The sequence below is a fragment of the Silurus meridionalis genome, chromosome 10, assembly GCF_014805685.1.
Source record: "Silurus meridionalis isolate SWU-2019-XX chromosome 10, ASM1480568v1, whole genome shotgun sequence".
Classification (NCBI taxonomy): Eukaryota; Metazoa; Chordata; class Actinopteri; order Siluriformes; family Siluridae; genus Silurus; species Silurus meridionalis.
In genome coordinates this window covers 21,028,364-21,043,394 of record NC_060893.1, presented here as the reverse complement: position 1 = coordinate 21,043,394, position 15,031 = coordinate 21,028,364, and the positions used below count along the sequence as shown (strand labels likewise).

Below are 15,031 nucleotides of genomic sequence, written 5' to 3'. Positions count from 1 at the left end.
CCCAACAGAAGTGCATGATTTATTTATTTTAGCAATTTTTTGGTATAGAGCTATTATTCTTGGGTTTGGAAGAATGCAGTCAAAATGTCCAGATAAGCCGTCTTTTACAATCGTGCTTCCTAATTTTATAGATATATGCTTCGTTTTTACACTATATTCCTCATGTTATATTAATACATCATTTTCCATTCAGCTCTGCCATCCATGTGTTCCTGGAGCCCACACAAAATACATCTCAGCCTGGGGTGTTACAGGGAAGTTTCTTTCTATCCAGTCATCTCTGGCTTGCTTATTAGTGTACAATTATAACTGAATTATTATATCTAGATTCCAGTAAAGCTCCTTTTTTGTTTAATAGCGATATCCAAACAAAACAACATTCAAACATGTAATGAGCTGGACATGAAGTTTAATTATCATCATCTTAATGAATCAAGCATTAGGGTTCATGGCACCCCACCAATGAAGACAATGATGATCAATCAAGTTTCAATTCTATTTTGTTCGTATAGCACAACATACATGGTCATTTTACGAAAAAAAAAAAACAGCACAGAGTTTCACACATTGTATATGTGGGTTCCTCACTGGTTTCTTCTGACACATTGCTCCAAAGCACACACAGGCTTCATCCTCTCTTTCAGCACCACGGCCTGCTGGGGTCCTGCATGAAAAGAGGACGCGTTTAAAATAAATGCATAACTAATCTCTATTCTTATATATCAGCTCAAAACTGCAGGGTTGAAGAGAGAAGCGTTAACCACATCACCAGGAGGAGACGATTACAAATAAGATGTTCTTATATTATGATTTTACTTGGAATGTCTCCTGACATCCTCAGTGTTAAGTATAACTTAATAAAAGGTACACAATATAGTTGCACATACACCAACCAGGCATAACATTTTAACATTATGAGCAGTAAAGTGAAGAACACTGATTACGGCACGTGTTAGTGAGTGGGATATATAACAGGCAGCAAGTGAACATTTTGTCTTCAAGGTTGATGTTTTCAAGTGTAAGGATTTGAGCGATTTTGACAAATTGTGATGTCTAGATGAGTGGGTCAGAGCATCTCCAAAACTGCAGCTCTTGTGGGATGTTCCTGGTCTGCAAGTCAGTTTTTATCAAAAAGTGCTCCATGGAAGGAACAATAGTGAACCGGCATCATGGCAGTTTAAGCCTCAATGATGCACGTGGGGAGAGAAGGCTGGTCTGTGTGGTCCGAACAGGCGATCTCCTGTAGCTCACATTGCTGAAGAAGCTAATGGTGTTGATGCTCGACAGGTCAGGACTGTTAGTGGCAAAAGGGGGGCCAACACAATATTAGGCAGGTGGTCCCACCTTTATGTCTGATCAGCGTATATACATTTGTTGAACATTTCATTCATAGATTTAGTCTATCTTAACCACTAAACTGTAATACTATAGTCATATAAAATTCTACACAGAACAAAAAAATTTATATGTGAGCGTTTCGTTAAATCTTAATGTCAACCCAAACATTTTGCACCCACTCTTCATTGCAAGATGAGCCGATGAGCAGAAAAACCACACACAAGACACAAGCAGAGACGTTTGAAGCAGCTCCATGTCTCTGAACAGGCCAGAGCTCCTTAGGTATGATTATCAGGACTCACACGGAAACACTTTACACTGGACAAAAAGAATAAAAAGAAAAGACAAGGTTAAAATTCAGCAAATTATGGCACATACATTAATCATAGATTATTAAACACCGCTATACTTACATACACACACTACATACACAATGACTGTGTATATAAACAAAACAAACAAAAAAACCCCACAGCATTCTTACCCTGATTCGAAGTGGAGAGATGCTGAACATGGTGTCCCTCGTTGTAGGAAGACTCTTTAGTTTTCTAGATCACATACAAAAACAGTGTTCTGCTCATCTCCATAACTGTAATCAATACAAACAGCAGTTGATCGTCTAATTTGTTTTGGGCTTTTTTTTTTTTTTTTTGCCCAAATCGTTTGTTACCCATGAATGCTCACTATCAGCATTATTTTCTCCAAGCCTTTAACGGTGCCCTAATTACGTGCCTAAAAAATTATAATAAAATAAATAAATAAGCAATGCCCAGCAACTCCTATAGTGTACTGGTTCCATGATAAATGATCACAATGTATAAAAATGTATTATACAATATTAGTGTACAATTTCCCTAACAAGCGACATGATACTTTTATATAAAAAAAAAAAAAAAAAAAAAAAAGATCTGGATTTTATTTTTCTTTTAACCCTCAAACACATCCACAAGTTTCTCATTTACATTTGTCATTGTTTCATGTGCAACACAAATGAGATATTTTCCAGAAATAGTTAAAAAATTAATTATGAATTTATAATTAATGATATAAATCGCAATTAATTAATGAAAAAGTGTGTGTGTGTGTATATACATATATATATATTTTTTTTTTATGTTTACAGTGCATTTATGATTCTCATTCAACATTACAGCTATTTATTTATTCCAATTTCTATTAGATTCTCTAATTTCCATTAGGAAGTTCATATAAAGCACAGGCACTGTTTTTGTCCACTACTCAGTCTTGTGCCTACAAGTACACTGTGCAGCCACAAATGCTGAATACAGACACTTTACAAACTTTCACAGATACGAACAAACCTGTCTTCAAAGTGTAATTTATTCCGTAATTTAGACCGTAACGAGTCAACATGATGTGCACTGGACTCGGGCGAATGAATTTTTTTTTAAGTGAAATAATAAAAAAAAAAATTTACTACTTAATACAAAATATTGTATACTGTATTTTGATTTGTTTAAGTATATTTTATTGTTTCTTTGATAATATTTATAGCGTTTCCAGTTGTTCGGAACGTAACTCATTCGTATGGTGGGGAGCGTCTCTGTAGTCACATTCGTTTGGGACAACTAACATTGAAAATAACTATTTCCCCCAATTCCACTAGTGTTTTAGGTCACCACCAATAACACAGGAAAGCAGTTGTGGATAGAAGATCTGGAACAATTTCCTCACACAATATGGGCTCGATATTAACTAATAAACACGTTCTTGCTTAATTTGCATATTCTCTAGAGCAGCCCAAGCCCTTCGCCAGGAAAAGGTGAAAATAAAATTTAAGAGCCGTGGGCTGAAAATGGATGTTGCATCATAACAGACATTTTATCAAAATTAAAGTTGGTTCCCCCTCATTAATAATTTTATAATTAAAAATAAATACAAGACATGACTGATCTGCTTAACTAATGCAGTTTTATTTTTAAACATCTAGTTCATTGAAACATACCGTATACAATAAATTAGATTGTTTCTAAAATGTATTTTGAGTGTTCTTTGACTAATACAGCTTTTCAGTGACCTTTAATGAGAGCTGATGCTGGTCCTTATTTTTCCAAAATTAGCCAAAGCCAAACAAGCAAAAAGTCAGCCTTTAGTTTATTTTATGCCAAAAAAAAAGTAGTCAAAAACTTGTTTTTTTTTTTTGTCTGAAAGAAAACAAAAAAGTGTTAAAACACGACAAATTATGTTAATGGTGAAGAAAATTTGAAAATCTTTAAATAGAGAGTTGGTCTGTACTCAAATCAGCCCAAGTGGATATTCAACAACTTGTAGAAAAATCAAATAGAACCTGGACTTTTTTTTAAGCTGTTCCTGACTGATAATACAGCTGTAATGTTAAAACCAAAGAAGCATTACACCTTCATACTTTTTTTTTTTTTAAGCATAAAATTAAATAATTACGTCCCATCATTACATTACAATTTTTTTTAATGATTTTCAGATACATTTGTTGGATTTATTTATGATTTTTGTTTATGATGAATTATTTTATGATAAATTATGTGCAGGGGGAAATCCTTTAGGCACGTGTCAATATCCTGCATGTATGTATTTCTGCAGAGCAACCGTAAGCACCACAGGACGATCAGCCAATCGGTCAAAATAAATGCAGAAGTAACGTTGGGATGGCCAATTTTTACACACACAGAGAGAGAGAGAGAGAGAGAGAGAGAGAGAGAGAGAGAGAGAGAGAAGAGAGAGAACAAGAAAAACCGAAAAACAGAATTTGAGCTAGAAAGTGTGAGAGTGTAAGCGAGAGAGAGGGAGAAAGAGAGAGACCGAAACAGAACAGTTTAAGAAAAACCAAAACAAACAGAATTTGAGCTAGAAAGTGTGAGTGTAAGCGGAGAGAGAGAGAGAGAGAGAGAGAGAGAGAGAGAGAGAGAGAGAGAGAGTGTGAAAGACCAGCTCACCCCCTGCTGGAGAAGAACACAGTTCTGGTGTGTTCCTCAAGCTAGCAACGGCTCTCTCTCTTGCGCCGATACCTGGATAAGTCAGATACAAAGGGACAAACACTTACCAAACACATACACACTGTGGAGATGACAGCAGCACACACACTTCACACTTACCACCACACACAATGCAGGGGTGCAGACCACATCGATTAGACAGAAACGCAAGCCGAGACTGATTCAAGACGAAGTGATAATAATCCAATACGCACATCTTGGATTATTTACAAGAGGTTTAAATCCGGCAGACATAAGCAGCAGCACTAGAGAGTAAAATTTGCACGACTGTAGCAGGTGGCGTAACTGTAAGCACTTTCACATTTCAGTCCAAAATCACCTCCTTACAAATTCAAATGGACTTCGCCTTGTAAGATTATTCCTGATAGTTTAGCGGATTAAGATCCTGAAATGACAGAAATCTAACATACACAACCCTCCTCTTATCCCAAACAGTTACTCAGTCTGCATCTTTGCTCTTGCACTGGAACTAACAAACAGGACATCTACACACAATAGAAATAGAATAAAATATATACAGTACAGACCAAAAGTTTGGACACACCTTCTCATTCAAAGAGTTCACTTGATTTTCATGACTATGAAAATTGTAGAGTCACACTGAAGGCATCAAGGGCTATTTGACCAAGAAGGAGAGTGATGGGGTGCTGCGCCAGATGACCTGGCCTCCACAGTCACCGGACCTGAACCCAATCGAGATGGTTTAGGGGTGAGCTGGACCGCAGAGTGAAGGCAAAAGGGCCAACAAGTGCCAAGCATCTCTCGAGAACCTCCTTCAAGACTGTTGGAAGACCATTTCAGGTGACTACCTCTTGAAGCTCATCAAGAGAATGCCAAGAGTGTGCAAAGCAGTAATCAAAGCAAAAGGTGGCTACTTTGAAGAACCTAGAATATGACATTTTTCAGTTGTTTCACACTTTTTTGTTATGTATATAATTCCATATATAATTCCACATGTGTTAATTCATAGTTTTGATGCCATCATTGTGAATCTACAATTTTCATAGTCATGAAAATAAAGAAAACTCTTTGAATGAGAAGGTGTGTCCAAACTTTTGGTCTGTACTGTATATAAAAAATCTATTAGGGCTGGGCGATATATGATATGACAACATACAAATAATTGAGGTATTGTTTCATAATGTTAAATGTTATAATAAAAAAAAAACTACCCTTTCAGCTCCTAAAATTTATTATGTAATTTTTTTTTTTTTTTTTTTTTTTTTACATTTTTCTAGACAAAGGTAAAATATAAATGATATTTATAATTTTTACCTTTGTGAATATTTCTGATGCACTTTTTCTGATGCACTAATGTATCAGGATGTGTGTGTACGTACACACACGCTGATACATTAGTGCATCAGAAATAGATTGAGAAATGAATACATAGATTCAAATACAGATAGACAAAGATCAAGACAGATCAAGATGGCTAGATCAAGATAGACAAATACATCATATCGCCCATCTCTAAGAACTTCAGAGTCTCTAACCAGTTCCAGTACAAAGTTAAAGAAGCAAAAGGATGTGTTTGAGGTAAAGGGTTGACTGTGTACTTTACCTACAAACGGTGTCCTGAATTCAGTCCTGTACACATGAATATTTAAAACATGGGCTCTTAATATCAATTCAGTTCTTGCCCTAAAAAGCTGTGACCACCCTGATAGACAAACAGACCTATCAGCTATTTACTAATAAGGACAGAATTTTAGATCATGTGAGTATGTGGCAAAAATAACTGAATTCTTCACATTTAGCTTCGAGTGTATATAAAAGGTCTACACGTGCCTGTTAAATCTGCAGGGTTTTGGGGTGTAAAACATTAGATCAAAAACTTAAATATATCATACATATCATGGTTGGGGTTTAGGGTGGCGTTAAACTCAGAATTGCAAAACATGCTATGGACTGATGAGACGTCCAAGAAGGATTTTATTTAGCCATCATTCTAAAACATATGTCTGGTGACAACTCCCTTATCCAGAGCTACTTGAGATCTCTCATATATAATCTCACAGCATCTGAGGATTATGGACCCAGCAGTGGCATCTTGGAACCTTCCAATCAGAAGTTCAACATCTTTACCTTTGAGCCAACACTGTTGCATCAATTAGACAAATTGAGAATTAAAGCAATCTCCAATCCATTTTGGCAAAAAGGACAAGTCAATAAGAGAACAGTGTCAGATGAATATTTTGGAACAGCCTACACAAGATCTTTGATCTAAATCCTACTAAAATGGGAAGAGTGGAATTAAGGTTGCACATTTCAATTGTACAAATACTTTATCCAAGTATTAGATAAGGAGGTGTGCACACGTATGCATCCATGTCTTGGTTTGTTTTTAACCCAAATTTTGTTGAGAGATGGATCACACACTCTGATCTTTTGTTTAACTTCTATTTAGACAGGGCTGAGTAGACATTTTATATCCGCTGTATGTGCAAATTGATGATAGACAGCCTGAAGCAAATAACAGTAATATACAGGGTTCTTGCTATTTTTTTAGGACATTTTATAACTTATTCCACTTTAGTGATGATAAATGCCTGAAGCCATGTTGCGCAAGGAGACCGATGCATGACTTACGCTTTCAGGTGGTCACATGAATGAAAAACTATGTGGAAAACTTTACAAACCTGATGCTTATTCATCAAAGATGCATAGCAGTGAAAAGATTTTAGTGCAGTATGGATGCAGATTTGTACGGACATACGAAACGAATGCGAAAAAAAAGGGCCATTTTTTGTTTGCTTTATTTATTTATTTATAATCCTTCCAATTCATAATTAGCAGAATGGGTTAATAAGGCTACACATGTGAGCCACTGATTCATAGACTTTACTATGAGATGACTGCTTTATTTACATTTTTTACATAAATGACAAATCATTATTTCCTACTTGCTGCGTGTACTAATGGTGGTGAGATTTAATAATTCAACTGCACATCAACGTGATCACATCATGATGGTAAACTGTATGTGCTACAGACGTTAGAAATATAGTTAAGACAAAATTAATGAATCATGTCTAAATGGTTTGTTTTGTGATCAGGCCTGAATGCATGCACCTTTGATAAATAAGGACCGCTCCGTCATGAGACAATATTAAAGCTTTCTATTTCCAAATGAAACGATCCAATTCCCATCAGTTATAGTTTGGACCAGGTCAGTAAATGAGTTACTTGAAAGTCTGGATCAGACCTTTGCAAAAACCCTGTTTTAACACTGTATGTGCTGCTGTTAGACAGTTTTGTAAAACCTGCACCTGAAAAGTTAATGCATTAACAATAAAAAAAAAAAAAATAGACATTAGACTATGTAGCACTTTAATGTTCATACAGCATCAGCGAGGAAAGAAAATGCAATTCCTCCTGAAAGCTAAAAAAAAATCAAAATAAAAGGAATTTAGCCAAAATTGATGCACTTAAATTATGATTTGATTCAGGTGTGTTTTTGTTCTTAAGCAATGATGAATGGTACAATCTAAATGAATTTACAAAAATCACAAACATTGACTTTCAAGTTACTTGACCAATTGTTGCTCGGATGAGGTTTTTATTGAAACGGAACAAACAAAAAATAAAAGTTATAAATACAAACATCAGAGAACAAACTGTCATGGCTCTTAAGGTGAGCCAAACCAAAGTCCTAACGAGCAAATTTCAAAAAAAAGAAAAAATATATGTCTGAAGTTATGCCAGGTTTTAAAAAACACAATTTAACTACTTCTAGAAATGCTAAACACACACTTAAACGGTACTTCCAGCTACAAAACTTCTTCTCCTTCCCGTGGATTCTTTTCTCCACTTCCGAAAAAAAGACAAAAAAAGGAAAATGAAGCTCTAGTTATAGCAATTATTTACAAGCAAGACCCTATGCCACTATCAGAAAACCACAGAACGAGAGAAAGAGAGTAAAAGAGATTGGGAGTAATAAGAGGGTGTACAGTATGGATGTGTTGAAGGGGAGGGAAGGGAGGGTTGAATGAATGTTTGGACAGGAACTTTCTGCATGACCATTTCATGATTTTAAACGCACAGATTTTTTCTCTTTTTTTCTTTTATTTTTTCTTTTAGAAGTCGAAGTCCTTGTTTCTTTAAAATGTTCATTGCTGGCTTTTAAAACAAAGAACAAATGGAAGGGATAAAAGTGGAGCATGATTTAAGACAAAAATGTCCCAGTCATTTGGTGTGTGTGTGTGTGTGTGTGTGTGTGTGTGTGTGAGAGACAGAGAGAGCAAACCAATCAGGGGAAGGAGGAGGAACAGATACATTCTTGTCTTCAGCCAAAACGTACTTTCAGCCAATCAGGATTTGTGAAGCCAATTCTGGGGCGTGTCCTTATTGTGTCACTGACATACTCTACGGAGGGAGAAGGAGAATAGAAGTCAAACACTGCCAGCCAATCAAAGTCTGAGTGTGTTTTTCTTTTTTAAAGGAGGACGGTGGGAGCGTGTTTGAGTTGAGTTTTATTTATGGTGATTTTTTTTTTCTTACTGTTGCCAAATACCTTTTTATGGGGGGTGATGTGTGTGTCGTCTACTTCCACTGCTGCCCATAGGAATCCTGGGAGAACTCCAGGGTGTCGTTGCTGTAGTAGTTGCTGGAGTAATCGCCCCCTTGCTGTAGCGGTTGTTGAGCGATAGGTTGCGACCCCCAGTTCTGCTGATTGGTTGTCTGGCGTCGTTTGGAATCCGGTTGGTTGAACACATCTGCCTTTCTCTTGCCGCCCACGTTGCCGCCGCGGTTCCCACGGGCACCCCTGGTACCACGTCCACCCCTAGGCGACTGAAAAGGGCCACCTCGTCCACCACCTCGTCCTCCACGGCCTGCCCCCATGGGAGCGCCTCCCCTCGGTGCGTAGCCACCTCTGCCACGTGCTGGGGGAACCCCGCGTGCTCTGGGAGGGGGCGGAGCTCCACGGCTCCCACGGTTGCCACGTCCCCTTATAGGGTACACTTCTTCATAGCCATAGTAGGGATCATCGTAGCCACCACGGTAGTCATGGTAATCATAACCGTAGTAGTCGTCATAGTATTCTTCATAGCCGTAGTAATCGGGTGGGTAAGAATAGCCACCACGACCACCTCGGCCACGGCCGCGGCCTGGGGGTGGCATACGAGGTGGAGGGTAGTAGTAGTAATCATCATACCTGCATAGATGACAAAAGGCAAAATGATAAGAATTCTGAAGTGTAAATGGTCTATGTAATGTAAGAACATTGAATTTAGAAACAAACAAATGGCTGTTTATGCACATTCTCTCATTTGAGTAAACCGGTTTCTAGTCTTTTAACAAAGCGTTTCGTCAGCTCGCTTGTGCAGTCCCACCCTGTGTTTCTGCTGGTCTGTCGGGCAGCTTGCCGCTCTTTCCTCTTCTTATCTGGAGGCTTAGCCAAGACAATCTCAATCTCCTCTCCTCCAAGCTCTTTGCCATTCATTTCATCCATGGCCTGAAACAAAAACCCAGAGAACTCAGTTGTTTAGTGCATTACATGTTCTTGCTCTTTAAATGAATCTGGCAGGTTCAATAAAGCAAATGCTTTACAACTACTTTACTAATTCGATTACCTTAACAGCAGCATCCCGCTCCTCAAAGTGAACGAATGCATAATCTTTCAGTTTCTTAACACGCTCCAGTTTTCCAAACTGTGAGAAGGTCTTCTCTAACAATTCCTCTGTGACAGAAGTGGCTAGTTTACGGACAAACAGCACCTTCACCTGAACAAGCAAACGCAAACCATTAGAGGAATCTTCTTTTAAATAAATTGACACATGAACTCTTTAAAAATCTTTAAAATAAAACCCACCTTTGCCATAACCTCAGGGTCAGGCTCTGCGACTGGATCGGCCCACTCCACGGTCACCGGGTTGCCCCACACCTTAATTTTGCCACTCATGAGGCGGCGGCGTGCCTGTGCTGCTGACTTGTGGTCCTCATATTCTAGAAAGCAGAAACCTCGGTTCTTCTTCTTGTCGTCAGCTTGTGTGTACAGAATCACTTCTTGTAGACCCTCTGGAACAGGCATGCAAGCACACAAGATATCTTCTATGAATTTAGCAAAAAACTAAAACCTTTTTTTTTTTAAACTATAATATAAATGACTGGGAATTAAAAATAATAATGATCATAGCAATCATAATATAATTGACCGTTATAATAGTAATTATTGGTGGCTTTTGGTGCATTGAAGAATTTAGATGGACGCAGGGTGTCTGTTCTGACCTGTCACTTTGCCAAAGTCTTCCAGGATGCTCTCCCTAGTCTTGTTCTTTGGAATGGAGCCCACAAAGAGCCTGTTGTTGGCTACAGAGATGCAGACGCCCAAATACTTCCCTGGCCTGATCTCATAATTATCACACTGAAAGAAAGATTATACATACGTTTCAGCAACAAGACTTTGTGTTAACTGTGTGCACAATTTGAACCGAACATGCATATTCAATTCAGATTATACACTCAAATCGAGTTCTTAGCTTTTTACATAGAAAATTATTTTAGTGTTTTACATGCTTACCAGTTTGACAGCCTCCTGTGCAGCGTCTTTGCTGCAAAAGGTGATGAATGCGTAGCCGCGGTTCTGTCCGGACAGAGGGTCCATCATTAACCTCAGGTCCCATATAGGCCCAGCCTTCTCAAACAGTGGAACCAGCTCATCTTCATACAAGTCCCGAGGAATTTTTCCCACAAACACCTATATAAACACGGGGTACAAAGTAAAAAAATAAATTAAAAAAAACGTAACATAGCTGTATCAAGGTATACAAAGAACAGTAGTCACTGATCTATTTAAATCAAAGACTTAAATAGTGTTTAAGCATATAATTAGATGTAGTGTGAAATCCTAACATTCATTTTGCTCTGAATCAGACTATTAAGCTACCCTCATACACTTTTAAACCACCCAAAAGCATTGCCCTGCATATCCTAACTGTTTTCCATTTGTGTTGTGCAGATTATCAGAACACCGTTGAAAAATGTTACCTCAGTGCCAATACCAGGCTGTGTGCCTGAGAAGACAGACTCTGGGGGAGGGCCACCATATTTCCTCTGGCCTGTAGTGACATCCAAGGTATATGCTGTCCTCTCCAGCAAAGCCTAAAGGCAAGGCAGTGACACCATCGATGTGAGACCGGAATGCGATTCATGAATAAGCAATGCTTGTTCACCTATAACCCTAATTCACCTTTATCTTTGACTCGTCAGGGCCTTTTGTGGATTCCTGTATTTTGCTGCCTTGTTTTTCCCTCTGTCTGTATGTCTTCATAACACCACAAAGGAAAGCGCTCTTATTCTGCAAGGAATCATAGAAGCCAGAGGAACAAAAATGATTCGCTTTACACTAAGCAAAGGAATCGCATGCAGGTTTTGGGTTTAAAGATAATAACGGAAAGCCTCACCTGGACATGAGACAAATCGCTCTCTTTAAATTGCTGCAGTACAGACAGAGCTCCCTCTTCATTAAACTCCCGCAGCGCATCTAATGCCCGCTCATCAAGGTCAGCATAAGCCACCAAACCTGCAGCATACATGAACAAACTGTTCATACCAGTTATAGCACCACTGGGTGCATTTACCCAAAAAAAAAAAAAAAGAAAAATTATATATATATATATATATATATATATATATATATATATATATATATAACAAAATTAATCTGCTTTAGGTCTATATTAATGTAAACACAAAGCAATTCAGAAACTTTGAATCATTGTTTGCTCTTGCTTGTGTGTACATAAAGCTATTTTCTTCCTGTAAGACATGTAAACAGACTAAATGTACATTAAAGGTGTATTTGTGCATAATAACCAGCTCACCAGTCTGGAAGATGTTGTCCAGGCTCTCCGCTACTTTCTGGGGAAGTCCAGCATCAATGAGGGTCTGGTAGGTCTCTGTATGTGTCGCAGAGACGTCCATTGGCTCCTCTTCTTCTTTTGCAGGAGCAGAGCTGCCATTCACTTCAGCAGCCATTCCTCTGAGAGAGAAGAAAACAAAAAGTAATGAAATGTTAATAAAATGAATAGATATTTTTCTTAATGTAGTTTCTTTACTTCACAGGTTTTCATCTATATTGCAAAAAAGTTTACATCTCCCTCTCACTCTAGGCTGTTCGGGTTTAAAGTTTTACATGAGACAACAACTAGATATACAGAACAAAGTGGCACTGCTGGGATAGGGTACAGAAGTAGTACCAGATCCTGCCACCCGGCATCTGTCTTTTAACGACAAATCAATAAACACCATTAGTGTACAATTATATTTTTATTCTCTTATCTTTTTTGTTTGCTATATACACACAAATCTAAACGGTTTAGATGAATACATTACAAATAAATTGAGATCGAGTCGAAAGGACTTAACGGCAGCTTTGGAAATCCATAAAGAATCATTGATCGAATTGAAACTTAACATGACTAAAAATCTATAGATAGGTCCAAAGGTCACCCAAGGGTCCATGGTGTACACAAAAGTCGAAGGGGGCAGCAGTGGTTGGATATGGGCTTATTATATCTTCTGTGAGAATGTAGACGTTTACTGTGTTCCAGGGAGCATGGTGTTTCTGGATGTAGTGTTTCATAGATTAGGGGATATATGAAGAGCTCCATCTTGAACTTGTGGATCTGCAACGAGTTTTACTATAAACTAACACCAAACCATTTTTATATTGTATATTGCTGATTAAATGGATCATTAAATAAAAAAAATTAAAAAAAAAGTATGAACAATAATTTACAGTGAAAAATAAGTAACTCGACCAACAGCTAAAGTCGACAGTTTTGTTATTACAATCTGCAAGTAGCATTAAAGGTATTATTGTTTTTTTTATGCAAAAGTTTGTGAACCCTACACAGGCAGCCAAGCGCGCGCTACAGCGTTCCCGCCCCCTTCCCAGACAAAACAAAAAAGCACGGTCTGGGTTAAAACGGTACAACAAATATATGCGAAACGCTCGCGTTTGGTTAAAACACACACTATTCATCGTTTACAGTGCTCAGACATCGTTCTCTCATCGACACAGTCAAATAAACTCGAAGAAACGTAAACAAAAAAAACAACAACCACCAGCGCGCGCGCGCAACTCGCTTGCTAACATTCAGGAGCACGCGAAGGGTCGACGGCTAGTCAGCCGAGCTACACCGCTGTCCTGTTCTATATCTGACGAGAGCCCGAAATCTCTATAACAAGCATTAAATAGGTATTTCCGATTAAATGCGTCGATACGTTCGTATAGAAGGGTCTTCCTTTCACCTCACCACACAGCTTAGCAAAACGAGCGCCATACCGCGCTAGCTAGCATCAACAACCCGAGAGCCGCCATTATACTACATCCGGGCACCTCCGAAAAAAACCCGACACTGTTCTTTCCTATTCTGATTGAATGAAAGATAAAATGAATATATAATAAGTAATATAGCTTTTAAAACATTTTAGAGGAAACAGGGCTGCTGTCTGGGGCAGCTCGCAACGCGGCTAAGTCGTGTTAGCTTGCAGCGTGTTAGCCGCGGCCTAGCCGTGAAAATCCTTTCACAGGTTCAAACCGACCAACCGCCAAAATTTTACAATTAAATATATCGATTTATATATATATTCTTATAAGTAGCTCACCGATATAGTTATGGTTATTTCTTTTCCTCCCACGGAGCGACAGTCGCGCTGCTGAAACACCTCAAAACGACGCTCTTTTATTTCTCCTTCTTCTTCGGCAGAAAAAAAAAACCGAGAGAGAGAGAAGGGGGGGGAGAGAAAAGCCACACAGGAAGCGTGAATGAGCGCGTGCGGAAACTGGCGATCCACGAGAAGCTCGCTCGCGCGCGCGCGCACGAAGACCACGCACACACAGACGAGCACACGAACGCGCGCGCGCACACGCTCGCTCGCGCAGCCCGGGCGACGTCACGCCCTCGCGCGGCGCCGAAGGCCCCAGCCAATCCCGTGGCTCGGTCCCGAATCCGACACGCCCACATCGCAAATTCACCTCCCTCCCCTCGCCTTCTCTCTTTCGCTTGTATATAACGCGGGTTAATATCGAACCGGTTTAATCTCCGGATTATTTTCGTGTACTGTTATTTATTACCTACAGGGGAAATCAGACTGTTTTTTATGTGTAGAATTATGTATAAACGCGAGGGGAAAGGCGTAAGTGGGTCCCTGTCGCATTGTCGAAATGGAATTGAATTCCCCCCACCCCCAAAGTCGTCATGGGGTAAGCGCGCGAGAGAGAGGAAAATGCGCATGCGCAGACTCCTGTTCTAGAATCCGTCAATTGATCAGTAAATTGATCATTCCCCTGGATGCAAAAAAGAACAGTTGTCCTTCCAATAAGAGAAGATCACTAAAGCACCTTGATCAGAAGGTGTTGATTAATTTAGCAGAGAACCCCAGACCTTCTCACCCAACGTTAATGCTTGTTCTTTCTCATGTAGGTCAATGATTACAAATCCCCATAGCCGTGTTTAAACATCTAGTAGAAAACCCTTTTGGAAGAAGTCAGTTTATTAGAAGGAAATTTATCTGGAATTGAGCAAACACACATGAGTGGGTATGAACCATGAACGGGATGAAGTTCTCAGTATTATTAAACAATAAACGGATTAAAAGTACACCTTTATATCTATTAATAAAATTCACTGATCTTATTGATGTGGTTTAAGGGGGCTGCTGTCACTTGCGCCAATCCTGGAATCCGCACC

At 38.9% G+C, this 15,031-nt stretch overlaps 1 protein-coding gene across 2 annotated transcripts; it reads right to left on the bottom strand.

The window, feature by feature from the left end:
• Positions 1 to 392: 392 nt before the first annotated feature.
• Positions 393 to 14,143, bottom strand: LOC124392426 (heterogeneous nuclear ribonucleoprotein R-like). 2 transcript variants are annotated; one of them, XR_006927156.1, is made up of 15 exons: positions 13,947 to 14,143; positions 12,158 to 12,315; positions 11,738 to 11,856; positions 11,524 to 11,631; positions 11,322 to 11,435; positions 10,855 to 11,031; positions 10,563 to 10,698; positions 10,147 to 10,352; positions 9,908 to 10,057; positions 9,668 to 9,789; positions 8,848 to 9,489; positions 4,272 to 4,343; positions 1,823 to 1,886; positions 1,518 to 1,656; positions 393 to 664 (listed from the first exon to the last, which is right to left on the bottom strand). XR_006927156.1 is itself a non-coding variant. In XM_046859461.1 (12 exons), the coding sequence occupies exons 2-11, from the start codon at positions 12,309 to 12,311 to the stop codon at positions 8,877 to 8,879; spliced, it is 1,899 nt and encodes a 632-aa protein (XP_046715417.1). In that variant the 5' UTR covers positions 12,312 to 12,315; positions 13,947 to 14,142; the 3' UTR covers positions 7,862 to 8,699; positions 8,848 to 8,876. The 2 variants fall into 2 exon arrangements, 1 of the variants encoding a protein (XP_046715417.1); XM_046859461.1 differs by lacking the exons at positions 393 to 664; positions 1,518 to 1,656; positions 1,823 to 1,886; positions 4,272 to 4,343 and adding an exon at positions 7,862 to 8,699 and having other exon boundaries at positions 13,947 to 14,142.
• Between the last annotated feature and the right edge of the window lie 888 nt (positions 14,144 to 15,031).